The sequence below is a fragment of the Spea bombifrons genome, chromosome 5 (genome assembly GCF_027358695.1).
Source record: "Spea bombifrons isolate aSpeBom1 chromosome 5, aSpeBom1.2.pri, whole genome shotgun sequence".
Classification (NCBI taxonomy): domain Eukaryota; kingdom Metazoa; phylum Chordata; class Amphibia; order Anura; family Pelobatidae; genus Spea; species Spea bombifrons.
The window spans coordinates 4,478,363-4,505,210 of NC_071091.1; the positions used below are offsets into that span (position 1 = coordinate 4,478,363).

Genomic DNA, 26,848 nt, shown 5'->3' on the forward strand with positions numbered 1-26,848 from the left:
ACGACAGCCGTGCTGACCAATCAGAGGCGATGTTCCTGTCTACCGCCCTGACAGTCAAAACATTTAGCACCTCGCCGACTTTTTAAACGATTCAAGTTAAAGCCATTCACAGATCCCACAAACTCCACTGAACCCGGTGAGCGTGCCAAATTACCGAAAAGATTCATGAAATACAACTTTCAGTATTTTTAACAAAATGACCCGAATCCTGGTGTCTGTAAGTTCTAGATGACGATATACCGTATTGTCCCGATTAGAAGCGCACCCTTATAGCTTGGTGCTGTTTTAAAGAAAATTGTTTATAGAAAGGGTAAAACAGTATTTTCTCGCTCTCTATCAATGTCTCCCTACCTTCGCTGCCGATCGCTTACGTGCCCCCACCTCCTTTTCTGCGGTTCTGCTTCTCTTGCTTCTTCTTGTTCTCCTGTCTTCGTCCGTTTCTCCCTTGTATCTGCTCCATAGATCAGGCCCCCTGGAGCTTTGGCGCACACCTTCTCCTTGATTGGAGGAACGGGGGGGGGCTTTCCACCATGGCTCCGCCCCTTTGCTGTTCTGCCAATTGTGGATGGGTGGGTGTGGAGGCTCCACCCCCTTTGAGGAAGCTGTACAGGAGGCCTGGTCAACGGAGCTGATACTGGGAGAAGCGGACGAAGAAAGAATACGGAAGAGCGAGAAGAGGAAATAGAAGGAGCGAGGCTGCAGAAAAGGAGACCGAGACCCCCGAGCACAGGAGAGATAGACGCACAGCTGACCACCCTCAATATATAAACCCTGATTACAGGCCACACCCCTAATTTAAATATTAGTGCTGCCTATAATCGGAACCGTATAAGCTAATACTTCAAGGGTTAAATGAATTCTAAAAGAGCGTTTACTGATATCGGCGGCCCTTTTTTTTCTGTAAAGCTGAGTATTTTTGGGGCGCGGATTAGTTTCCTGAGGATTAAATCTGTTTCAAAATGTAAAAAAGAACAATTCTAATTTTGTATGTACATCTTCTGACTCGTATTTTGTTTTACGGTAGATTAAAATATTAACTCTGAACTCCGGGTTTCCTTTTCCAGTTGTCATTGGTTTTTTTTAAAATGTTTATAAGAAGCCCATTTGAGGCGAAGCGCCCTTCCTGGGAAATGTACCCAAAGCTGCAAGCCTTGCAATGTAAAGGTGGTAGATAAGGGGAGTAGCTTCCCAGCAGAAGTGGTAGATACGGATAGACAATACGGCTCCTGAATCTAAGACGAGACCGACGACTGATTAAGGGTTTGAGTCTTTACAGCAGGAGAATCGGGCGACTGGAAGGGGGCTGCGCATGAGCCGCTACAAAACGGAAAATAAAACGGATTATTGTGCTGCGTGTTGGGGGCAAGTGCGGGAATCGGGGTGACGGTAGCCCTTCGTGGGGGGGCTGGTTTTTGGGGGGGATTGAAGCTACAAATAAATATGATCTGAAATAATGATTGCATTGTGCCGAACAGGGGTGTGAGTCGAAGCCACGGGACCCGGTGCAAAGATTTCCCTCCAAGCAACGTCCCATGGTGTCATCCCCCAGCCTGCGTGTACCATATTTGCCCCCCAAGCAGCCTACCTGTGGCCCTGCCCACACAACACTTACCTGCACGGGTGGTCTCTGTTTCCTCCGTGCTGTGTAGACTGATTTGGCGTGCAGGAAGTGGATGTGATGTCACTTCCTGCATGCTGTATGGGTCAGACACCATGCGCGGGGTATGATCCCGCCTCTACAATCGCCGCGCCGCTAGCTGCTTTAAGGGGGTGGCGACACGTGGTCGCTGGGGTCATCCAGGCCCCTTAGAGTTCCAGCCCCGATTGTTAGGGCCCTGGTAATAAATGACGTTCGATCCTCCGTATAATCTTCCACGTGACAAATATTTCTCCGAGCTGTCTGAATAAAAACGAATGCAAATATCACTGCTGTGTGGGATAACAGCGACCGACTACAACTCTCAGTATGCTCAGCCTTTTTTTATTTTTTTTTATGGACTGCGAAGTTGCCAATAAATAAGTCTTGGCTGTCATTCTTACCCTCATAGTAAGGGCTTTATTCACTAAACGGAGAGTAATGGTTTCAGCTCCTTGGCTTCTCTAACATGTTGATGGTCCATCCCCGACGAGCTCCTACTGGAGGAGGTGCTTGACTGGCCCTGTATAATGTATAATGTAAATCAGCGAGCTGCCTATCCATTGAATTATACATTATACGGGGCCAGCTAAGCCTTCATGCTGGGGAAGCCTGCCAGTGACGACCCTTCATGATGAATACTGAGCTGAAACGCGACTCCCCATTTAGTGAATAAGCCAGGAAGAGATGAACAGAACAGGGCCGTTCCCGTGGTGCGCACACCGGGGGCCGTGGTGGCTGCTTAATGGCCCTACGCGGAGGCAGGAACGTGATCTGGGCTCCAGCGCCGGGTTCCCTGAGTATCGAATGCGCCGTGTGCTGGTGTAACATGAAACGTCGTATGGCGTATGCGTCAGCCTGAAGACATGGATGATGTGCAGGGAAGCTAAAGCTTCGCACGTTGCTTCTCCGTCTGTTACATTTTGCCACTGATTGCAATCAGTTTGTTGGAGGCGTCACGTGGATGCTTTTACCCCAAAGGGGTGATTTTTACCTGTATGACTTTGAGCCCCAGTGCTGGGTATTTAGAAGAAGAATAATGGGGTTTATTCACCCCGTTTAATTTATAAAGCTGTTTCCTGCTGTTTCTATACACATTATCGGGGCTTTTAGGGCAGCAGAACCCTGCGATCCCCTCATACCCAGCAAACATTCTGAGCTCCTAGAAAAGAGGGGCATCCGGGGGGGGGGGAGAGAGGGGCACAGCTGTGGAAATAGGAACATCAGGGGGGGGGGCGAGAGGCGAAGGTATTAGGCAGCCAAAAAAGATGCAGCCACCTCAACTTCCTGTTTTCCTCATTTAGTTATCCCTCTCCTATTGTTGCTGGTTGCTGTTGATTGGCGGAGAGAGACAGGAAGTAGATTGATAAACAATTACAGAAGTCTTCAAAGTAGCGTAAAAATCACGATGGTGTCTAAAGACTCAAACCTTAATCAGTCGTTGGTCTCGTCTTAGATTCAGGAGCCGTATGGCTATCCCGTGCATGTTTAATACCCTCAATGTATTACCCTCTACCACTTCCGCTGGGAGGCTGTTCCACTTACCTACCACCCTCTTGGAAAGGAAAATGTCTTTACATTACACTGAAACTTCACTTGAATAAGAAAACATTTCTACAGAAAGAGTCCTAGAGCGCCTAGCGATTCACTTCCAGCAATCATTAACCCGCTCTCTGCCTGGTCATGTGAAACAGGCAAAATATTAACCCATTCACGGTACGGGATAATTATTAACTTAAGTTTCCAGATTTCTCAAAGTCGTGTGAAGAAACCGAAAACAAAGCTCCGCTGTTCCCCCCAATAGTATGCCTGATCTTAGTGACCTCTTTATCTTATTAACTCACATTAACCCTTTTTACGCCCAGATATGTTGAAGGACGGCCATAAAAAAACAGCGCCGTATGGGTTAAAAGGCAATCTATATTACGCTCTAGGTGTTACCTGGGCTAGAAGAGGCAGCCCTGCTGCTGCAGATGCCCCCCTCTTAGGTCATCAATTACCCCACGTTCTTCCCGCTTCATCCCCGTCCACCCATCTCCGCCTCGGAATATGGCGGCTACGTCCAAGGGTCCCATCTCCTCCTCCCAGTCAGATGATGGGGGCACGAGATGTTCGTGCCTCGGTGGTCCTTCTCAGCTTTAAGGTCACCAAACCCATCAGGAGGGTACAACTGATACGGCCCCCCAGCCCCCCCGTGTGGGCCAAGGCTTCAAACAGTTACCCACGGGCACCTGCTGCTGATTCATTCACCCCAAAGACATAAAACCACAACCCGACGCGTTCCACACTCCTAGGGGCTTAATCATTGACCAATCATCTACCACTTCTGCTGGGAGGCTGTTCTGCCACCCTCTCAAACGCCAACATTGTAGTTCTCCTTTAGGATGGGGATAAGGTCACCGAATGAGGGGAGAGGGTTAATTACTGTATCCGTGCCTAAGGGAGCGCGTTACCCTTTGATGGGGCAGCCTTGCCCATAACCCCCCCTTGGTTTATATTACTGGGGTTACTTTGCCCCCTATCTTTTGGTGGGCAACATCACCCTAGCAGCTGGCTTCAGGATTTAACCCTGCTGAGACCAGTCGGCACACTGAGGGGTGCAAATAGGCCTTGAACAAAGGGGGCATTTAGAATAATAATAATAGGGTTTATTTACTAATTTAATGTATTAACCCATTCCCTGCTGTTTCTATACTCATTATTGGGGCTTTTAGGGCTGTAGAACCTGCGACACCCTCATACCCAGCAAACATTCTGAGCTCCTTGAAAAGAGGGGCATCAGGGGAGGAATAAGGGGCATCAGGGGAGGAGAGAGGGGTATTGGGGACCCGGAAAGGGTCACTTGGAAGGGATCCCCCCATATCTCTGTTATCCACACCAACTCCTGTCTCTTGTAATACCCTTGAGTCCCTCCTCATACCCCCCATGCTCCCTGCCCCACCCCCTTCTCTCCTCCACATCTCCCTGTCCCCCCGACTGCCCTCTCCGTGCTCGCTCTCATATGCCTCTCCCCCCCATAGCTCACTTTGTGTGAGGCTGCTGGAGGAGGAGGCGGTGGCACGGGCTCCGTCCTCACGTGACCGGTACCAGCCAATGAGCTGTCTCCGCTGGCAGGCCCGCCCCAGTGAGTGAGAGCCCGGGCCGGGAATGTAACATGGCGCTGGCTGCTGGCGGCACCGAGCATGTAGGACAATAAAAGGCAGCGGCGCCCGGGGCATATGGAGAGCAGCCCCCCGTGCATGCACCGAGGAGCACCGGGCCTTCCCTCCCTAGAGACGGCGTCAAAATGGTACATCCCTCCGGGCTGGCTGCAGGGCCGGGCCTAAGCATGCACCACACAGGGCAAGGGGGGGGATCAACACACCGGGGAGGGGGAGTTCGGGGTGCGCAGGGCACACGGGAGGGGGCAAGGGGAGTGGGGTGACAGGGGGTAAAGCGCGGCGGCATGCGGTGGGGTGAGGAGGAAGCCCTAACAATAGCTCCTGCAGAGCCCAACCTGAGCTGGGCCCCAAAATAGGGGTGTGATTGCAAAGGGCCCCCCTAGTGCATCCCAGGAGGCAGGCTGCGTGCCCCGGGAGCCCACCGCACGCTCTGCTTTATCATTGGCAGTGTTATTAATATTATTATTTATTATTATTATTGGGTGATGCACACAGGGGCCTGCAAAATAAACTAAAAAAAAAATCATTCCTAGAGGGTCGGAGGCTGAGATGTGTTGTAAGGAAATGTTACTTTATTGAGAGGGCGGTTGATAAATGGAACAGCCTCCCAGCAGAAGTGGTAGAGGGTAATACAGTGAGGGTATTAAACATGCATGGGGTAGACATACGGCTCCTGAATGTAAGACGAGACCAACGGAGCAGATGAAACGGGCGACTAGACAGGGGACCGGACGGGGCCGATCTGCCGGCAGGCTCTGTGCGTTTATTATGATTTGAGTGGTATAGCACCGTCCTGCTCCGTGGCGCAGTACAGCAGGACTGTTGTGTATTAATGTGTAGCGGGCGCTCTGATTCTTCTCTGCTTTTGCTTTTATTTTCGTGTTGATCTCTTTTATTTTCTTGCTGTATCCGTTTGCTGCAATGCCCCCCCCGCCTGCTGCCCCGCTCCCTCCGCGGGGGGGTTTCTTGCCCCAGTTGTACCCCCGTCTTTGTGACTCCGGGGTAACGGTCGCACACAGACACGGATGGCGTGTAACTTTGTTTCTGCCTCTAATATGTTAATCGTCGTCTTAATGATCGCCGTTCACGCGTTGCCTGCCGCCCGGCTGGGAGTGATGGTGTTTGTAGTGAACTTTTTTTTAAGGGTTGCGCCTGGTGTTACTGCAGATTTTATTATCATTATTTTTTTATCACTATTATTATTATTATTATTCATTATTATTATAAATATATCTTTTTTATATTTTAATTAAATAGTAATATTGCAAATCTCATAAAAATATAATTTTTTATTTCTATGGCGCCAGCAATCCCTGCAGCGCTTCTTACAGTCCCTACATTCAAAGGATCTGACAGAACTAGGACCAGCGGACTTAGACAATCCTATACGTTAAGGCGGCTCGGCTCGCAGGCTTACACTCTAATTGCATATATTTTCCGTAATCGTGAATGTTGTGGCCGTGAAACGATCTGGAGCGAGTCCTCCGGCTTATGAACTTTTTTTTTCTTGCTTTTCAGTAGTTTTTTGACGTGTGAATTATTTACGAGGCTCGCGAGAAGCCGGCGCTCGTCTCGAACGCCCGCGTCGGTATTAGCCGTGTAAGCGAGACGGAAATCCGCACAGCTGTGACGCGTGCTGTTTGTATGTTGTGGAAGGCGATCACACGTGTGGCAGAAAGCGGCTCCTCGTACCTGCCGCCCGCCGGCCCTTTTCCACGTGCGTAAATCACACGTCCCGCATGTATGAGGCGCAGGTGGCTCGGGGAGTAGTTGATCCCCAGGAAGGCGTCCGGGCTGTGATCGCCCCCGGGTTAAGTTTCTGTGTTCGTTGCTTTGTGATCTGCTTCTGTTCTGATATTTTATCTGCCGGGTTTATCGTTTTGTTTCTGGGCCGCCGGTAACTCCGGTAACGGCTAAAGAAATCATTTAAAGGGACGGTTTAATACCCCCGACACCCCCGCCAAGGGTCAATGTGTGTTAAAGTACCATGTGAGTAACCCTAACCCTCTGCCCTTTAATATGCATTCATCACAAATAAAAATTATATATATATATACACTAATAGAGAAGCTGAAGCGCTGCAGCTGCCCTCCTCCTCCAGGGTCCGGTGAGTTTTGCGCTGATTGAGCGTTTGAAGCACTGAAAGTGATGGGAGTTGGAGTTGAGAATATCCCGTGCAAGGAGGTGTCTGCGGCCAAACAGATCTACTACATGGGATAAAAAATAGCATGGTGGGGGCAGGTGGGGGGGCAACTGGACAGGTGGGGGGGGGCTATTCTGCAGATTTCCCCCACACATTCGCAATAAGGGACCCGTCGGCTGCCAGTGATGTTTGTATGACGGCTGGAAGCCCCTCACTCGCTCGGTTAGGCAGCTTTATGTTCCGGCACGGCCCGTCTTACCTTGGGGGCCGGACTCATTGGTGTAGATGTGAGTAGCCAGACGGACAAATCTGGGAGCCGTCTCCGTATCTCGTTCAGGAGCCGGGGTGAAGTACACCCGCGGGGGCCGGCCGTGGCCACCTGACTGGTCCTGGTTTTCAAAATAAACTTCTGATATTTTCTGCACTTTTAGGTTATTTTTTTTTATTTTTTATACTGGTTATTCTGCCTCTAGTGATGGAAACGGACTCAGAGCTCTAATTATTTTTTTAAATGAAATAACTTTAGAACGTTACTCCGCGTCGTATGTTTCCGGTGCGGCCCTGTCGGGGTCCCGTCTTCTTTATCCATCCCTTTGCTTGACCAAACATCGTTTTAATTGAGATTGCCAAAAAAGGATAATTTAGTGCCCTTTGTGCATTATGAACGGCATTCTTTTATTTATTTTTTTTATCTTAATCCCAGCGGACCCCCTGATTGAGCGTCATGTTAATAATCTCGCCCGTATGATGTCATTTGTCTGCGTTCCGCCTCGTACAGTAGCTGCCCCGGGAAGGTCTGTGGGGTGAAAGCTGCAGCGGCGTTTCAGAAAAGCTGCCTTAATATTTGGGGCGAATAAAGAATATTCGTTATGTTTAGAGCTTTCAGTGTGTGTGTGTGTGTGTGTATATATATATATGTGTGTGTGTATATGTGTGTATATATAATGTTGTGTATAATATGTGTGTATATTGACGTTTTAGCCATTATATACTCTTTAATTACGTTACATTTATCTATATGGCGCCTGCAGCTTCACCGCCGGCTCGGTGAGGGGTATCGAAGGAGCCCCCCGTGCTCTTGAATGGGAACTGATCCCATTTGATTTTTGGGAACACTTTTCTGATTGGCTGGTTCAAAATGACCGAGGAGTGGGAGCTGCAGCTTCTCTCTAATTATTACCTCTGAAGGAATCCGTATTAAAGTTCTTCTACCTTAACGCGCCTTTTTAAACGTCCCTTTTAAGGATCGCGTGAATCGAAGTTTATAACTAAACCCCAGTCCAGCTGCAGTTTCACTGCGACCTGCGCTGTGTGGATTGTATTGGAGGTAGTTCGGCTTAATTAGCCCCGGATAATGCATAGTTAATGGGGGGTCGGCCCTTCATAGCGGTTCTATCAGGAAGTATAAATGGTTAACCTGCCCACGAATGCCCGGTGATGAAACCTGTTCCGAACGGCTTCTCTCTGGCCACGCGGGGGATGCCTGTGAGTGATGGGCGCTTTCGGTTTTTCCATGTGCTGTACTACAGGGGGCCCCCCAGCCGTTGTGCTCGTGTTAATGCATGTGGTAGGTGTGGGGCCCTTTTACATTTTGGTGAGGTCTGTTTGCAAGGATCCCCCCCCAATGCATTTGCCCCTCCCCCGCTCCCCAGCAAAACGTCCTGGGGGGTGCTTTTGGACTAATGCACCCCCCGCATGTGATGTACTCTCCTCTAGAGCAATCTAGGGCCGGCTCTGCTGAATGCTGTGTGCAGGGGGTCTGTTCAGTTTCAACGGGACCCCTTTACTGGCGCTGATTGACAGCTTAACCTTGCAAATGCATTAGGGGGGTCTGCATATGCCCCCTTTTACAGATGTTTGGTCGTCGGTATCCCCTCTACGCATTTGCCCTCTTTCCTTCATTTGTGATGTTTGGGGCAGTAAAAAACCAGGATCTACCTGTGAGGGGGGAGGTGAACTGCAACCTTAGAGCTGAAGCTTCTCCTAAATGTAGGCGAGTCGTGCTTTCCTTACAGCCAAACTAATCCAACCCCCCGTAACCGACCCCCCCCCCCACCCGCTCCACTCACCTTCATCCCTGTGACTGCAGCATCTTCTCGCCCTCCCGCATCTCTCATCCCTGCCCCGGTGGACATCTGGGAGGCAATTAGTGTATCCCCCCCCCCTATTCTTTCTTTGTGTAATCCAAGAGCGGGGAGGCGGAATGACCCCCCAGTCAAGGACTTCACCGACGAATGTTTCTGATTGGCTTAACAAGGTTATTTTTTTTTTTTTAAAGTACGGTGCTTAATAAAGTAACATCCGGGAAAGGAAAATGGCAAAAAATGATTTACATCTCGCTTTTTTTTTTTTTCTTGGGTTCTTCGGGGGATAATCGCCCGCCGGGGGTCGTTGGGCAGATCCAGTGATCCCTGATGGGTTCATTAGAGGGAATGCTGAGCGAGTGACCGGAATGATTGATGATTCTACCGTCAGAACGGGTCTCGGGGAACGCGGCTGCTGGATAGAGAATCCGCACAATAGACGGGTTTCACGTTTTTGTTTTTCTCTCCCTGACGCGCTTTGGCAATTTGTCTATTGTCTATGTATCGACCCCCCCCCCCCCCGCTCTGAGAACCGTCTAGTCTGAGGTAAAGTGCAGGGGGTGCCAAGGTCTTTCTCGCAGCCCCGGATATCTCATAAAAATGAGTACTGATAGAATGGTGGGTAAGTGGAACAGCCTCCCAACAGAAGTGGTAGAGGCTAATCCAGTGAAGGAATTTCAACATGCATGGAATGCCCGATCACTCGTGGTTGGCGCGAGGACAGGAGAGTCATGGCAGGGTGTTTCGAGTCCCTGCGGAGGTCTGATTGCTCCCCTTGCTGGCTGATTGAACCGATTGCGATCAGCAATGCAGGGTTATGGAGCCGTGCTTGCTGATCAGTGCTGATCAGCACAGACGTATCAGATGGGGGAGAGGTGGAAAAAAGGCAAACATTTTATAAAATATACATTTATGGGGAGCCCAGTGATGTCACCAAGTATATATATCTAAATATATTTAAAAAAAATCACATGTAGTGTTAATAAATAAATATATAATATGGGGTTATATGTAAGGGATGGATGTGGCCCTTTTGGACATATAAAAACAATTAGGCATGTGGGGGTATGACTGTAATCGGGGGATGTTGCTGAACATAAATTATCATCGTTCATCTGCAGCACCCACCCTGTATAATAAAAAAAAAAAAAAAAAAAATTATCACTAATTATGTTTTTATGTATTTTATATAATTTTAAAAGAAGGCCCTACTTGCCCTGACCAAAAGATGTATGCTTTGTGTGCGGATCACATATGGAGAAGGGGAATTGTGCGTTAACAGACGGTTTCTCCTGCTGTAACGACTCAGACCTTAATCAGTCGTTGGTCTCGTCTTAGATTCAGGAGCCGTATGTCTATCCCGCGCATGTTTAATACCCTCACTGTATTACCCTCTACCACTTCTGCTGGGAGGCTGTTCCACTTTATTACCACCCTCTCATATGTCCTATTGGCCATTGAGTTAATCATAACCCTTTTTGTAAAGGAATAGGAGCCGGACCTCAGGTTTGCGAGGTAGGTTTCTGTATGAAGCAGTAGCTGCTGTTGACCACTAGGGGTCGTCATGGAGCAGCCTGGCGTTTATAGTCTTTTATAGGGCTGCAACTAACGATTATTTTAATAATCGATTAATCGGCCGATTATTTTTTCGATTAATCGATTAATCGGATAAAAAAAAACAATATGCAAATTTTTCGTTTATTTAAAAGAATTTAATGAACTGGATGTTAAAAAACAACTTAAAATTTACATTAACATTCTTATTTTGTTATGATGTAATAAAAAACAATATTTTCAAAGTACAAGAACCCAAACACAATATTTATGAAACAAAATAACCCCAAACATTCTGAAAAGAGGTGGACTATTACTGTTCAAGAAACTTTGCCCCAGCACTTTGCACTTTGCACCCAGCACTTTGCACCCAGCACTTTGCACCCAGCACTTTGCACCCAGCCCTGGCACTTTGCACCCAGCACTTTGCCCCAGCCCTGGCACTTTGCATCCAGCACTTTGCACCCAGCATTCAGCACTTTGCACCAGCACTTTGCACTTTGCACCCAGCCCTGGCACTTTGCACCCAGCACTTTGCACCCAGCCCTGGCACTTTGCACCCAGCACTGGCACTTTGCACCCAGCACTTTGCACTGTGCCCCTGCACCCAGTCTCTAACTCTGCCCTGCACCCAGCCCTGCCCCCACATTCTGCCCTGCCCCCACACTCACACTCTGCCCTGCACCCACTCTGCCCTGCACCCACACTCACACCCTGCCCTGCATCCCCACCCCCACTCTGCCCTGCACCCAGTCTCCCACTCTGCTCTGCACCCACACTCACACCCTGCATCCCCACCCCCACTCTGCCCTGCACCCAGTCTCCTGCCCTGCACCCCCCACCCCCACTCTGCCCTGCACCCCCACCCCCACTCTGCCCTGCACCCACACTCACGAACCGCTCTGTGCGAATGGAGCCACTCGCACAGAGCGAACCGCTCTGTGCGAGTGGAGCCACTCGCACAGAGCGAACCGCTCTGTGCGAATGGAGCCACTCGCACAGAGCGAACCGCTCTGTGCGAGTGGAGCCACTCGCACAGAGCGAACCGCTCTGTGCGAGTGGAGCCACTCGCACAGAGCGAACCGCTCTGTGCGAGTGGAGCCACTCGCACAGAGCGAACCGCTCTGTGCGAGTGGAGCCACTCGCACAGAGCGAACCGCTCTGTGCGAGTGGAGCCACTCGCACAGAGCGAACCGCTCTGTGCGAGTGGAGCCACTCGCACAGAGCGAACCGCTCTGTGCGAGTGGCTCCATTCGCACAGAGCGATTCGCTCTGTGCGAGTGGCTCTGTGCGATCCGTGCACATAGACATGAAGAATACTTACCTCCGGAACGCGTCACATCCGTCACGTAGCTAAAAGAAGGCGGAGACTGCAGAGCGTGTAGCAGAAGCGGGGAACGCTCGCGGAGGTAAGTAAAAGGAGCCGAGTGCTCCAACAACGAATTGATCACTCGATTAATCGATAACGGAAATCGTTATCGATGATTTCCGTTATCGATTATTATCGATTTTATCGATTCGTTGTTTCAGCTCTAGTCTTTTATATTATTATTATTTTAATAACGTGCTGGACAGACCCATAAACTACAAGCCACCGCTCTGTGACCCCCCCTAATATTCAGTACCCCATGGAACATTTTGGAACATTTTTGCCCTGAAATATTAATTTCTATCAAAGTGAATTTTTATCTTAAAGAAGAAATGCACAATTTTTTTTATTATTATTATTACTTTATCTAATAAGCGGCTTTACGGTTGAATAGTTTTGGGGAAAGTACGTCCCCCCTTCCCTTTTTTTTCTTTGTCTACCGGGCAGGTTTCCAGATCCCAGACTCGTAAACGTCGAGTTCCCGGAACGGCCGAACATTTGCGACATTAATTGGATAAACTGGGAAAAAAAACCTGTACGGGGCACGAGAAACCCGTGTACAATAAATGGCGTTTAATTCATTGGCCGCTCTGTGCTCTCGGACGCTGGATGCATCGCGCCCCCCCAGCAATAAACTCACGGGTTTCCTGTTTCCCCCGTGGATTTAGCTGCCGGTGGCTGCCTACCAGAAATCAGCGCTTATATTGATTTTATTTTTTCCTCCCCAGTGTCTTTAATTCTTTCCTTCCTCGACATACGCTGCGGAACGTTAACTGTATCCCATCTCGCCGATATCCGTGATCGCCGACAGCTTTGCGCGGATCTTCGTTACTTTGGTTCTTTCCTCTGTTACAATGTAAACTAACCCAGGATTATGCTCCTGGGGGGGGGATCCTCTTTATTCTTTTCTTATCTGGGTTACTTTTGTCAAATTTCAGTTTGCGTTTTGAGGGGAAAAAAAGTTTTCCATGATTCTCCTCGCTGGGAAGCAGAATGAATGTTGAGACGGAAATGGGTCGCTGATTACCAAGCGCCGTCTACAAAGTCGCTAATGAAGAAACGCGTTCAATCGATGATGGGACCCCGGTTTATTCTCTAACTTGCTGAATAAATATGACATTTGCTCCCGATGTGAGCAAAAAAAAAAGGTAGTAGGGGAGGAAAAAATGTTTATAGGCTCTGAATGTGTTAAGATCTTTAAAGGGACAGTTTAATGTCTCATACAGACGCACCAATGAAGGCAGCGGCATGTTAAAGTACTTTTATGAGTACTTTAATATTGAGACGCTTTTGCCCCTCCCCCACCCGACTTTAATTCTCTCCACTGATTGGCTGCTTGTGGCAGGAAAATGATCCTATTGAAATTAATGGGACCGCTTTCCATGCCTGTGCGCGGGGGAGGGGGAGGTCGTGTCCGACTCCCGCAATACCCTGCAGTTGACTGGCGGTCAGTATATTATTTGTCCAAAAATAGCTGATTGGGGGGAGGCAACACAAATACGGCTGGGGTGTCAGTTTAATGCGTGCATGCGCCACGCTGCCGGGAGCCGATCTGGTGTTACACGAGACGTCTGCTTTAAGAATACGGAAGGGAAGGTAACTCTGTACAAACTAATCTGCCGGGGAAGGCAATAATCTACCCCCCCTCCTCTGTGTGTGGCTGCCATGTGAAGCCGCGACGCATGGCTTATCGGACCGTTGTTTATCTTAAAGGGACAGCAGCCCCGGTCGCAACTCGGACTGAGAAGTCTTTATTTTGTGTGCAACGTGCGGACGATGGCGTTGAGATAAAGCGATGCTTGCCTGCTGACTTTTTAATCTGTTTTTTTTTATATATATTTTTTATTTTAATTTAATTTAAAAAAAAAAAAAAAAAAGTTGGTGCAAAATAAATACATTGAAAGATATTCTGCAGAGTATTAATGTGATAAATTTTTTTCTTTCTTCTTCTTAAAGATAGTTTTTATATTTTGCATTCTGACGGCAAAACCAACTTCCTCTGCCAGAGTTGATGTGCGTCCCGGTTGGGATTAATGGGAGTTGGTTGCGATGTTCTCCGTAGTCACGTTCTCTTTCTTTGTCTTTGCAGTTGATAGTCGAGAAGACCACGGACTACCCTTCCACGGAGTACTCTCTGGTGGAGGATGTGGCGCTGCACTTCACGTGTTTGATGGACAGGCTTAACGAGCAGCGCCTGTTCCAGCCGGACCTGTGCGACGTGGACATTGTTCTGGTTCAGCAGAAGAGCACGTTTCCCGCTCACAAGGGCGTCCTCGCTGCCTACAGCCAGTTCTTTCACTCCCTCTTCACCCAGAACAAGCAGCTGCAGAGGGTCGAGCTGTCCCTCGAAGCGTTGACGTCTCGGGGCTTCCAGCAGATCCTCAACTTCATCTACACTTCCAAGCTGCTCGTCAACGGCTGCAACGTACAAGACGTGCTCAACGCCGCCGCGGTGTTACAAATGAACGAGATCGTCACGTCGTGTCAGGAGCTGATCCACAGCAGGTCCTTGAACCTGTCGATGGCCAATGACGTCATGGACGCAGAGGACAATAGGAACGATAATACTAATACGGCAATGCCGCCGCAGTTCTATCGGGAGATCAAGCAGGAGGTGGACGCTCCCCCGACCAAAATCTACGCGCGGGAGGGGAACGACCCGTACTCGGTGAGAGTGGAGGACAGCGTCAGCAAGGGCCATCACGGCAACGATGGGTCACCTAAGCAGTATTTCAAAGACGAGGACAGGAGCGGGGCGAGGATGTGTAAAATAGAAGGGGCAGAGTCCGAGGAGGACATGGACAACCAGGAATCCTACAACAGGGAGCAGATTATCGTAGAGGTCAACTTAAACAATCAGACGCTAAACGTCTCGAAAGGGACGGACGGTAAGTCATCTTCCGAGCCAGTTACCGTCGTCGACCGGTCAGACGGCGACGACCGGGGCTCGGAAGGTGACGGCGACGATGAAAACGAAGAGGAGGAAGGTGGGATGGAGGAAGAGGATGACTTCCTAGATATGTTGGAGGACGAGGAGGACGACATCCTCCCAAGCGAAGAAGATCTTGAAGAACCACAAGAGGAGGAGAAGGACAATGACGACGAGGATGGGGATGATGCAGCAGAGACGGCCAAAGATGGAAGCTCCCTGGCCGAAGGGAGCAAATCGCCAAGTGAAAACAAGTCCACAAAAATAAGGAAAGGCGCAAAAGCGGCACGAAGTCAAAGAGGGTCGGGAGGCGGTGGAAGGAGGAGGAAGAAAGGACAGGATGGGTTGGGGCAAAAGGGTAAATTTGAGGAGAAACAGCACTTCCCCTGCAAGAAGTGCCCTAGAGTGTTCAACAATAGGTGGTACCTGGAGAAGCATATGAACGTTACCCACAGCCGCATGAGGATTTGTGATAAGTGCGGCAAGAGGTTCCTGCTTGAGAGCGAGCTGATGCTTCACCACCAGACGGACTGTGAAAAGAACATCCAAGTAAGTCTCGCCATAACAAGTGCCGCCTCGGAGCCCTTTAGCCGACGTGTTTTGTTGCCGTGTGCACTCGCTGCACGGGTATACCGGTCCGTGTGTGCTTTGCATGATGTCTACCGCGCTGATTGGCTTTTATCTGTCGTCCGATTTCCGTGTTTGGGACGGCAACGCCGATTTTGGCTTTGTTTGTTTTAATTAAAAAAAAAGTTTAATCAGCCGAGTTTAAAGAAATATTAAGTGTCTCGATTTATTTTATTTTTTTTGGTGGGAATTATTAAAAGTTTCTTAACAGTAGTGTCACACTTTAACACGGAGTGGCCCCTTTAATTGTTTGTTTGTGTTTAATTTTTTAATTGTCCCCTTTGCAAGGTAGGTTTCTGCAGAATAAAGTGTTTTGATATACATTAGATGCTGACACTCTCTGGAACACTGGAATCTCCCCTTAAGTTGATTTCTGGATCTGCATGATTATTCCTCCCCATAAGTTGCTGTTTCATCAGTTCAGAGGGCCTTTGAAAGGATGACTGAGTAGAAGGGATGAGGACTTGAGGGCATGGAATTGATTAGATAAACGCTAGTTCTGCCACCGGCTGCCAGTTTTCTCGGCTTTCACGGGGAAAACATTTAAAACGGGGCATGACAAATTTGTTTTGAATCTACACTGCTTTGTCATTAACCCCTCCCCTTTATATTTTTTGCCCCTTTTGTATTAATGCCCCAGCCAGACCCCCTTTAGTGTTGATTAATGTTTCGCCCCACAGCCTTGTGTATTGCCCCCCTTTGTGCATTTATGCCATTGGTTTGTGTTGCCCCCAGCCAACCCTTCTTCCTTGTGTATTGATGCCCCACCCCACCCCCTATAGTGGTTAAACGTGGTTAGTATTAATTTATTTGATGCCCAACCACCCTTTTGTCTATTGATGCCCCCACTGCCATGTGTATTAGCCCCAGCCACACACATCACTGTTTACATTGATTTTGTAATTTCAAAACCCAGCCCATCCCCCTTTTGTATTATTTAAGTTTTAATGAATCCCCCTCCCCTAAATATAGGTCCACTTTCCTCAAACCCCTATTTTTTTTTTAAATACTTACATTTTCGCTCCCCCCCCCGCGCTCTCCTCCGATGTGACGATCCTTTCCCCTTCGTGAGGAACTCTGCTGTGAGCCCCGCCCCCTTGAGCGCCACTTCCTGAAAGGGGCAGGACGGAGAGCCTCACTGAGGCACTGCCATTCGGCAGCACGGCGTGTGCAAGCCGGCCACCTGATAAAATGAAAGCAGCCAGCGTGCAGACACGGCGGTCTTCTCACCTCACGGTCCGCACCACATGAACTTCGGTCTGCACGTTGGACGCCCCTGACCTAGGCAAAATTCTCAGTCGCCATGGCGACCTGGCGCCTGGGATTTGTCGAGCTCTGATTTAAAATACCGACACACTTCAGGTAGATTTTATACGTCTGTTAAGTTCAACTAAAAAGTGTCCCGGAGGGTCGGTAAATGTCTCCTTTTCCCTTCCTGAGCCAGGCTGCGCAGGAAGTAGGCTGTGTGTCCCGCTAATACGCATCCCCCAGGCATTTCCTGGGTTTAGGAATTGGGCCCCCGCGGCTCCAGACGCGCTAATGACCTGTATGTCTGGGAGAGGGGTTTATTGCATGTTATCAATGAACGTATTAATGAGACCGTTTAATGAGCCGCCTGTTGTCCCCAAGGCTGTATCCTAACATGCGTGTATCTCCTCACATGACATAAGAAGCTGGGCTAGGTCCTCCCCAATAAACCCTTAAGTGAAATACACTATTGAAATGCAACAAGGGCCATAATAGTAGCCTTTTCTGCGTCTGTGAGAACCAGTTGATTCCCTGATCCCCTTTCGCACCGAATGAGGGGGTGATCTGGAAAAGTCACGTTGATTCTGTGCTGCAGGGGGGAGGCCCGAGCCTACTTCATATTTTGATAACAAATTACTGTAAATCGACATCTTGTTTATTTAACCCCTTAGCGACCAATGACGTGCCAGGCACGTCATGCAAAAAACGGTCAGGTAACGTTTAAAAATGATTATGCAGTGATGTAATCATCAAGGCAACCACCCAGTCCCTGCAAAATGTAAAAAATAAAGTGGAAAGCGTTAAAATACTAGCGTTTCAAATAGCCAAGATACTTCACCAAATGTGGCCTTTTAGCCCCCAAACAACCCGACAAACCCATCCATGGGGGGTATCGCTGTACTCGGGAGAAGATGCTGAACACATTTTGGGGTGTTGTGTGTCATGTGCCGGGAGCGGAAAATTCACACCTGAAGTAAAATGTGTGTGATAAATAACACAAAATAAATGACTGCCACAAGGTTTGACAAAGGTTGGTGGTAGAATTAGTGCAGGGAGAGGGTTAAAATATCAGCATTTGAAATACCCTTGGGTGTCTAGTTTTCAAAAATCTATGGTTTGTTGGGGTAAATTGCATTGGCCGACTTCAAAGATGTCCCAAATACCATATGGGGGGAAGAATTACCAGGTTTGGAGAAAAAAGAAATGGTTTTGAAATCGCAAAACGCTACTGGTACTTACTGCCAAAAACCTGCAGAAAAAAACATAAAAACACTGGGTATTTCTAAACTGAGGACAAATAGTAGAATCTGTTTAACAAGCTTTTTCATTTGTTTTTATAGATGCGTAAAAGATTTTTAAAATAAAAATGAGTGTTTTCTTTCTTTAATTTTTCATCATGTTTTATAGGAAATTAGATATAATCAAAAAAAAAATAGTATCTGAAGGAAGCCTTTCTTGTCCAGAAAAAAAGAATATATAACATGTGTGGGTTCAGTAAATGGGAGAAGAGAAAATTACCGCTAAACACGAGCAGCGCAGAAATCTGAAAATGGCTGTTGTCACAAAGGGTGCAAGTTTTTTTTTTTTTTTTTTTTTTTTTTTTTTAAAGCCTGTTCTTGAGGGGTTAAAAGGCAGAATTATGCTGTTAGACCATCCAGAGCCCATTATAATTTTTGCTCTCTTACACCATAAAGCTTGAACCTTCCAGCTCCGCATCCCCAGACAGGACATCAGTTATAGAAAAACATTATATATCTCCAGACGAACACTTTGAGCTGTTTTCATGGAAAACAAGGACATTTCTGGCAGAAACATAATTACAAAAGGGTTTCTAACCATCAATTATCATTTTAAACTTAAACTTGGATCAGCGAACAGAACGTGCCATTGGATCACAGGAGTGATGGGAGTGATAAAGGGCCATTGGGACACAGGAGTGATAAAGGGCCATTGGGACACAGGAGTGATGGGAGTGATAAAGGGCCATTGGGACACAGGAGTGATGGGAATGATAAAGGGCCATTGGAGCACAGGAGTGATGGGAGTGATAAAGGGCCATTGGGACACAGGAGTGATGGGAGTGATAAAGGGCCATTGGGACACAGGAGTGATGGGAGTGATAAAGGGCCATTGGAGCACAGGAGTGATGGGAGTTATAAAGGGCCATTGGGACACAGGAGGGATGGGAGTGATAAAGGGCCATTGGGACACAGGAGTGATGGGAGTGATAAAGGGCCGTTGGAACACAGGAGTGATGGGAGTGATAAAGGGCCATTGGAACACAGGAGTGATGGGAGTGATAAAGGGCCATTGGAACACAGGAGTGATGGGAGTGATAAAGGGCCGTTGGAACACAGGAGTGATGGGAGTGATAAAGGGCCGTTGGAACACAGGAGTGATGGGAGTGATAAAGGGCCGTTGGAACACGGGGGTGATGGGAGTGATAAAGGGCCATTGGAACACAGGAGTGATGGGAGTGATAAAGGGCCATTGGAACACAGGAGTGATGGGAGTGATAAAGGGCCATTGGAACACAGGAGTGATGGGAGTGATGAAGGGCCTCTGTACGCCTATGAAGAGATTCCATTAAAAATCAGCCGTTTCCAGCTGCAATAATCATTTACAGCATTAACCCCGTCTGTGCTGGATTTCTCATCCACCACATGTTATTTTAATGGACAAAATTTACTTTTCTACCAAAAACAAGGAACGTTCTAAGTGACCCCAAAGTTTTGAACGGTAGTGTTTTCTTTCCTCGTCTCTTAGTGTGTTTCTGGCGTGTATTATATTTAGTGATGAGAGGGTTAAGATGTGTCTGCAGGTAGTTTGAGATTTCTTATTATCTGCCGCGCCTCTTATTTTACGGAATAAAGTTTAACTTGTCAAGGCGGCGGATGCTCAACACCAGATCTCTTTAATTTAGGGTAAACTGTGTTATTATAGTTTGTCTATAATATAATAAATATTCTAATATTTAGTAACATAGTATATTTACTATTAGTCATGTTTACTGTAATTATTCTCGTTATTAGTAAGTGTAGTATACCCCATTAAATATTAATATATAGCGCCATCATATGCAGCAGCGCCGTACAACGGATAAATGGGGCTTAACAAGCAGAGGGTCCTAGAATTTGGATTTACGGAAACAAAAGACAAGGCGGACCCTTCTCAGAAGAGCTTACACTCTATGTCCCCACGTTGAGTGTAGGGGAGAGGGTTAAATCTGTGTTGGGACCCCTCGCTGCCCACCTCTATTAAATAGTCCCTGGGGGTTGAATTTTTTGCCACCCCATGGGGGGCGAGATTTGGGTTTGTTTGGACATTTCTTTAGGGTGTGGGTTGTTACGTTGACTTCCCTGACGCCTCCGGGGCATCCTCCTGCGTGTGATGGGGTATTAAAATAATACAAAAAAAAAGGACCCGGCAGCGATCCCCCGTTTAGCCGCTACACACAGGAATGATTATTTTTCCTTTTTCTTCCCTCCCCGGTAACCCAGAACTGCCCTAGCCGGGGTAACAAACTATCGTATTTTAATCTGAGGACCGATCTGATTTAATGGGGGCTGCGGCTTTCCGTTCAGGTGTGGCTACCGAGGATGTTTGTGAAAATGGGGTTACACTCAGCCGCTGAGTCGTCCCCCCCCCCGGCATTCATGATCCAGTTGCTATGGTGATAAGACCACATTCCAGACTTTGAAAACAATCGTATCTGCTGACATGCGGCTCTCGGAAGGAACGACGTGCAGAAGTGACGTTGGGTTTTATTAGTGCTACGTTGGAATGGTCTTCCAGCAGAGGTGGTGGCAGCTGATGCCGTGGCAGGGTCCGAAATGTATTTCGTACGAGGAACGGGTAGCCGGGCCCAATGGCCGTCCAATTAAGACCCCAAGCTGGACGCTAGAGAGCTCGCGTGTTGAATGCTGCAGGCACGGGGTCTTTTCCTGTTGCTGTCTGTTGGGGGGGGGGGGCTGTCCCTTTTTCAATAAACTTTGCCCTCAAAAGAACCCATCAACATTTAAAGTCACGCACAATATTAATCCCTGATCCCAGGAGTTTACAATCTAACCGGTTGGGCGAAGATGGCTTGGATGGGGATGAGTCGATGGGGGTCCGGATGAGCTGTAGAGGCTGTTGGTCGTTTAGATGGCTCCGCTAGGATGACGGCTGAGAGTGTTGGGAGGAGAGGTTGGACGTTTTTCACAGGTGGGTTTTCAGGGAGTTGTTAAGTCGTGCACGAGAGAGAGACTGACGGAACGGGAAGAAATTCCTGAAATAACTCTTAATTTTACGTTTATATGATATTTCACTTTAATGCATATGTTAGCTGAGACGTCTCATTAACCCCTTAAGGACCAGGCTTATCTTTTGTACCCACTTTTGCGCTGCTCGTGTTCAGCTGTAATTTTCTCCTCGCCCATTTGCTGAACCCACGCGAGTTATATTTAGTTTTATCATCTAATTTACTATACAAATTAAAACAAAATATGATGAAAAATTGGAAAAAAAACAAACCCCACACTTTTTCATCACATTTATTAGAAACATTTTTTACTCATCTACAAAAGCCAACGAAAAAACCTGATAAATAGATTCTACGATTTGTCCTGAGTTTAGAAATATCCAATGTTTTTATGTTTTTTTGCTTTTTTCTGCACGTTTTGGGGCCATAAGTACAGGTAGCGCTTTGCTATTTCAAAACCATTTTTTCCCCAAATATGGAAGTTCTGCCCCCATGTGCTATTTCGGTCATCTTTCAAGCCAGCCAATGTGATTTACCCCATCAAACCATAGATTTTGAAGACTAGACACCCCAGGGTATTTCAGCTGCTGGTATTTTAACCCTTTCCATGCACTAATTCTACCACCAGCCTTTATCAAACTTTGTGGATGTCATTTTATTTTTTATCACACAAACTGTACTTCAGGTGTGAATTTACCAGACATGATCCTGATGCCGACATCAGGCATGTCATTGGTCGTTACCTGAGCGTTTTTGCGTGACATGTCTGGACCATCATTGGTCATTAAGGGGTTAAATGTATGCGCCGTGGAAGTGGATACCCTATTCTCCTCCTGAGGGAGCTGGTACGTATACAAGCACACAAAGCAGGCGCATGTTAATGTAAAAAAGTATTTGCTAACGGGTGACACGGCGCGTATGGTCATTGGCAAAAGGCAGGCGCATCCGCAGCTTTTATCAAGAGTTTGATCTACTGTATTTACCACCCCCCCCAACTTAGGGTCCCCCCCCCTTTTTTTTCTGTAAAATCATCTTACTTAGTAAATCCTGTATCTATTACATGTGGGATAGGGGTGTCAAACTCCAGGCCCCACAAGGCACAAACAGACCAGATTTGGGGTTAAGTCTTGCTTTAAAGCACTTTTTAGCGCAGTTTTGGTTGAAACCGTTTTGGTTGCGCTGCTGGCGCTCGGGCCGGGATGTCTGCAAAGCCCGGCCTGGTTATGGATGTCGCAGCCTGGAGTTGGGCGAATCTGGCTTACAAGGGGCTTATCTGCTCAGCGTGTAAGGGGACGTGGTCTCGGAGTTTCTACAACTTACCACGTTTTTCATTACTTTCTCTGCCCACTTGCTGGGAGACTGTTCCACGTACCAACCTCTCATTACAGTAAAACCTCCTCATATTACATCTAAGCCCTTTGACCCCCTAGTATCGAAGTGTATACAGACTTTTCTCTCTCCTTTTTTTATTTCTTTCTCTTCTTCTCCCTCTCCCTTTTCTTCTCGCTCTCCCCTCCCTTCTTGCTCTCACCCTCTCTTCTTAAGACGGGCAAAAAACCTCTTCAGATTCCCTGCCTGCATGATGGGAGTTGTGGTCTCCGGCGGCAGGGGCTGTCTTTTTCCTTCTGGTATTAACCGCCCCTCCGTCTGCTTTCTTCGCAGTGCCTGACGTGCGGGAAAACGTTTAAAAAGCTCTGGTCGCTGCACGAACACAACAAGATCGTCCACGGCTACGCGGAGAAGAAGTTCTCCTGCGACATCTGCGAGAAGAAGTTCTACACCATGGCCCACGTCCGGAAACACCTGGTCGGTGAGTGACCTCGTCGCGCGGCTTCCGCTGCCCCTTTCTAAAGCCGTCCGCACTGCGTTCCTGACTTAAGGCTGCTCTGTGATTGGCTAATTGATCGCTTTATGACGCAGGAAGCAGGAAGAAACCATAGAGATGTCCACATTAATTCCGAGTAAGCCACGCTTTCCGAGGCAGTGTTGCTGGTTGTTGATTGGTTCAGGGAGCTTTTTTTTGTAAGGGCCGTGTAGGAGAAGGGAGACGACAGGACCGGAAATGCTGCCACATTCTGCCACCAGTGGCTTCCATTAGATTATCTTTGAAAGTATCGATTGCACTGATCGCGTGTTAAGTGTACATCGTGTCTCTGCTGACGTGATCGTGCTCTCCGTGGTATAACAGTCGTGTGTTACATTTATTCGGCTACGTCTCCCCCTGCGCTGCGGCTCGCTGGGTGTTTTAGGTACAGCGGCGGAGATATAGAACCCTAAAAAGAATGAGTTCTGTTTTATGTCGGTAACTATGAGACGATGTTCCGTGTTCCGAGAGAACACGCATCACATGATCGGTAAGCCCCTCTCTGTGCGCTTCTCAAATGCTTTTCTGCGCCCCCTGAATTTACAGCCTTCCACAGAATAACCCTTTTTTTGCCGACTTTTTGCAGCTCACACCAAGGACATGCCGTTCACGTGCGAAACCTGCGGGAAGTCCTTCAAGCGCAGCATGTCTCTGAAGGTTCACTCGCTCCAGCACTCCGGGGAGAAACCGTTCAAGTGTGAGGTGAGTCTCGGCGGACGCTATTAGCATCGTGTGACATCATGTGTAAAAGGAAAAAAAAACTGACTGTCGGGTGGCTCGGCCCCTGGGGACCCGGACTCTTATCGCTGTTGGTGTCGAGAGCCGGGCAGAGAGTATGTGGTCTGGTGTGCTCCGGGACGGGCGGCCAGCAGCTCTTCAGCTTCTTAAAGTTCAAATCACGTGGCTCTCATATCATTAGATCTCTGCGGTATTCCGCGGAATATTTCTCTCTTATCTGCCGGGAATGTAGGAACCTCCGCGCCGGAATGCTTACATACGATGCGTAGGGAAGCCGAGGTGTTGAAGCCGTCCTGTTAGGACAGTTTTAGGATTCTTTTCGGGTCTTACGGAGGTCGGGGTGATCGCTAATCAATGTCTTGCACCTTTTTTGTCCCCTGTGCTCCCTGTAGAACTGCCACGAGCGTTTCCAGTACAAATACCAGCTCCGCTCCCACATGAGCATCCATATCGGCCACAAGCAGTTCATGTGCCAGTGGTGCGGCAAGGATTTCAACATGAAACAGTATTTTGATGAACATATGAAGACCCATACCGGTAAGGAAAGTAAGGAAACTCATTTAATATTGTTTAACACCCTTTCCTGTCCACGTGATCATCACCCTGCCCTCCTGCCTTTTCCTTCATCGGCATCCCTCCTCTCCATCCCGGAAGACTCCTTGCTTTTGGCCCCTCAGGGCAGGTTTGCGCAGCTCTTTGGCACCCAAGGGGTTAAGACTTCTCCCTTTCATTAATGAAGTCATCCTCGGGTCTCGCCTTGGAACAAGAGAGTTGGGCACCACGCACTGCACTGACCTACAACTCCCATCGTCAAGGGTCTGGCTCAGAGTGATAGGAGATGTTCATCAGAAGAGCCGTCGAGGAGCCTTTTGCTGTCGCGTCAGACTGGGTTTCGAGGAGCAGGGTTGGTGTCGCTGTAACCTGGAAGCAGGATGTAAACTACCAAGCAGCATCCAAAACCCAGCTATGGCGGAATCCTCCGCTTTTGGGATCCCCGAAATGTGAAACAAATGAGCAGAAAAAAAAGGTTAATTCCTCGGACCTCGCGGGGAAATACTGTTTTATTTTAATTTTATCACTAACTTCTGTTCTGTTTGGGAATGCAGTGAAATATCATTTTTTATGCAAAAAATGCTGTCGTGATGGGGAAATGTATAATTTTCTTCTCATAACGTATGTGGATGTTGAAGTGGATATAAAAAAATCATTTTAGCATTAAATTCTTGAAAGAAAATTGTTGGGTTGGGTTTGGAGCTCATTCAGATAAATGTAGTTAGAGGGGTGAAAAATATTCTTCTCCTTGAGCAAAACCCCCCCCCAGCTCTGTATACAGTAATATAACACCCCCCCAGCTCTGTATACAGTAATATAACCCCCCCCCCAGCGCTGTATACAGTTATGTTGGTCAGTGACAAAAACCTGGTTTTATCTCATTTTGTCCCAATAAACTCCCTTTATCTGCAGACCTGGAGCCACCGTTGCTGTCAGTCATGTGATATTTTGGGTGACTTTCCCGGCTCAGACACCACACTGAGCAGATGCTTTATGGCAATGCTAATGAAGTCCGTTCCTCCATAGACTTTCATTAGTCAGAGAGTCATGCTGGGGATTAAGACTGAGCCATTCTATTGTTCCCCGCAGGCAGTATGATAAGGAGTCGGGGTGTTTGTTTAGTAGATCGGGGATCAGATAATCATACAAATGGCTGATATGCAGCTGCCTGAAAACATTTCTCCCTAAGAAGTATTTGTAGATAATTATCCGTGTAAATTGTGACCATAATGGGTGTTTTTGCAATAAAAATGTTCCCTTGGTGTTGATGACGGGGCACTTGACCCCTTTTGTGACTGTTTCTGCTGTTTACCAGTCTCGCGTGTGACCGCTGTCCGCCCCATCCCTCTCCTTTCTACTCTTGCAGGGGAGAAGCCTTTCATCTGCGAAATCTGCGGCAAGAGTTTCACCAGCCGGCCAAACATGAAGCGCCATCGCAGGACGCACACCGGCGAGAAGCCCTACCCCTGCAGCGTGTGCGGCCAGCGCTTCCGCTTCTCCAACATGCTGAAGGCCCACAGGGAGAAGTGCTTCCAGGGGGGCAACCCGCCGACTCCAGGAAGCCCCGGCACGGTGGCCAGCCTCTCCTCCCAGAGCGGCAACTCGCCGGGCCAGTCGAGTCCAGGCCTGTCCCCCACCTTACCGCCGCACCCCATGTCTCTGCCCCTCCTCCACTCGCTGGCGCACAACATGCCTGCGCCGTCGCACCATCTGCCGCCGCCTCCCCCGCTTTTCCCCGCCGGCCGCATCAACAACAACTAGATCGACCTAAGACTGGCCCGGAAACGTGGACGTGGCCCTCGCTGAGCGCCCCGGGGAGTTATGGCTGTTCCATTATTTCCCTCTCTTCTGGATCAGCGTCCGGCTGGAAGGAGGACGTGACAGGCCCCCCCCTCCCCCATTGTGTGGGGTTTCTGTAGCGCCTGCCGAGACGGGACCCCCCTGTGTCAATCCCGCCGATATACATCGAGATAGGAAGGAGGGGAGGGACGGCTCCGAGCTGTGCTTATCCGGCTACTGTGCGTTATTTTACTTTTAGAGCAAATTAGAAATTTTAATATTGTCACGCTTGGCTAGTGTTTCATCTTTATATGTCTAATGTAATATATAATATACACGTGTCCATGTAACTGTGTGTATTTATATATAACCAGACCTGGAGAAATGCCACGGAGAAATTAGTAGCCAAGATGGGGAAAGTTACCAGTCCACTCGAGTTGTAAGAACGCAGGTTTCCCATTGTATCTCCTAACAGTTGTTGGTCGTCACGAGGCAGCAGCCTGGTAAATATACATGATATAATGTCCTTTAATTCAACGGATGTTCCGATAAAGGGTCGTCTGCCTTTGTTCCTCAGAATGTGGCAGAGATGCCACGTGGGGGACCTGGCGCCGTCGGCTGGTGGGACCGCGATCCTGCTGCCGGGGCGCTCGGGACGTCGGCTGCTGTTTAATGTAGCAGAGAGGTGGTTGAAAGGACGTTTGTTTCCTTCTCTAAGGAGCGGTGGCTTTGATGCGTACGTTTAGTCGGGGGCTACCGGGCAAAGCGCACTTTATCGCGGGATAATTCCGCTGGGTCTTTGGCAAACAAGCAACTGCCTTGCAAGCGACCGCGTGACCGCACGGCTCTCTTGCCACCAAAACAGTGGCGGAAACACCGTAATAAGAATTGTTTCCGTTAACTTTCCCATCGCTGTTGATG

At 48.3% G+C, this 26,848-nt stretch overlaps 1 protein-coding gene across 2 annotated transcripts; it reads left to right on the plus strand.

Annotated features, from left to right (window-relative positions):
• The first annotated feature begins 4,757 nt into the window (after window positions 1-4,757).
• ZBTB47 (zinc finger and BTB domain containing 47) lies at window positions 4,758-26,213 on the plus strand. Of its 2 annotated transcripts, none has more exons than XM_053468285.1 (6): window positions 4,758-4,925; window positions 14,037-15,425; window positions 22,657-22,804; window positions 23,445-23,560; window positions 23,989-24,142; window positions 25,515-26,213. In XM_053468285.1, exons 1-6 carry the CDS (start codon window positions 4,923-4,925, stop codon window positions 25,907-25,909), a joined length of 2,205 nt encoding a protein of 734 aa, XP_053324260.1. In that variant the 5' UTR covers window positions 4,758-4,922; the 3' UTR covers window positions 25,910-26,213. The 2 variants fall into 2 exon arrangements, with proteins under 2 accessions (XP_053324260.1, XP_053324261.1); XM_053468286.1 differs by having other exon boundaries at window positions 23,989-24,133.
• The last annotated feature ends 635 nt before the right edge of the window (window positions 26,214-26,848 follow it).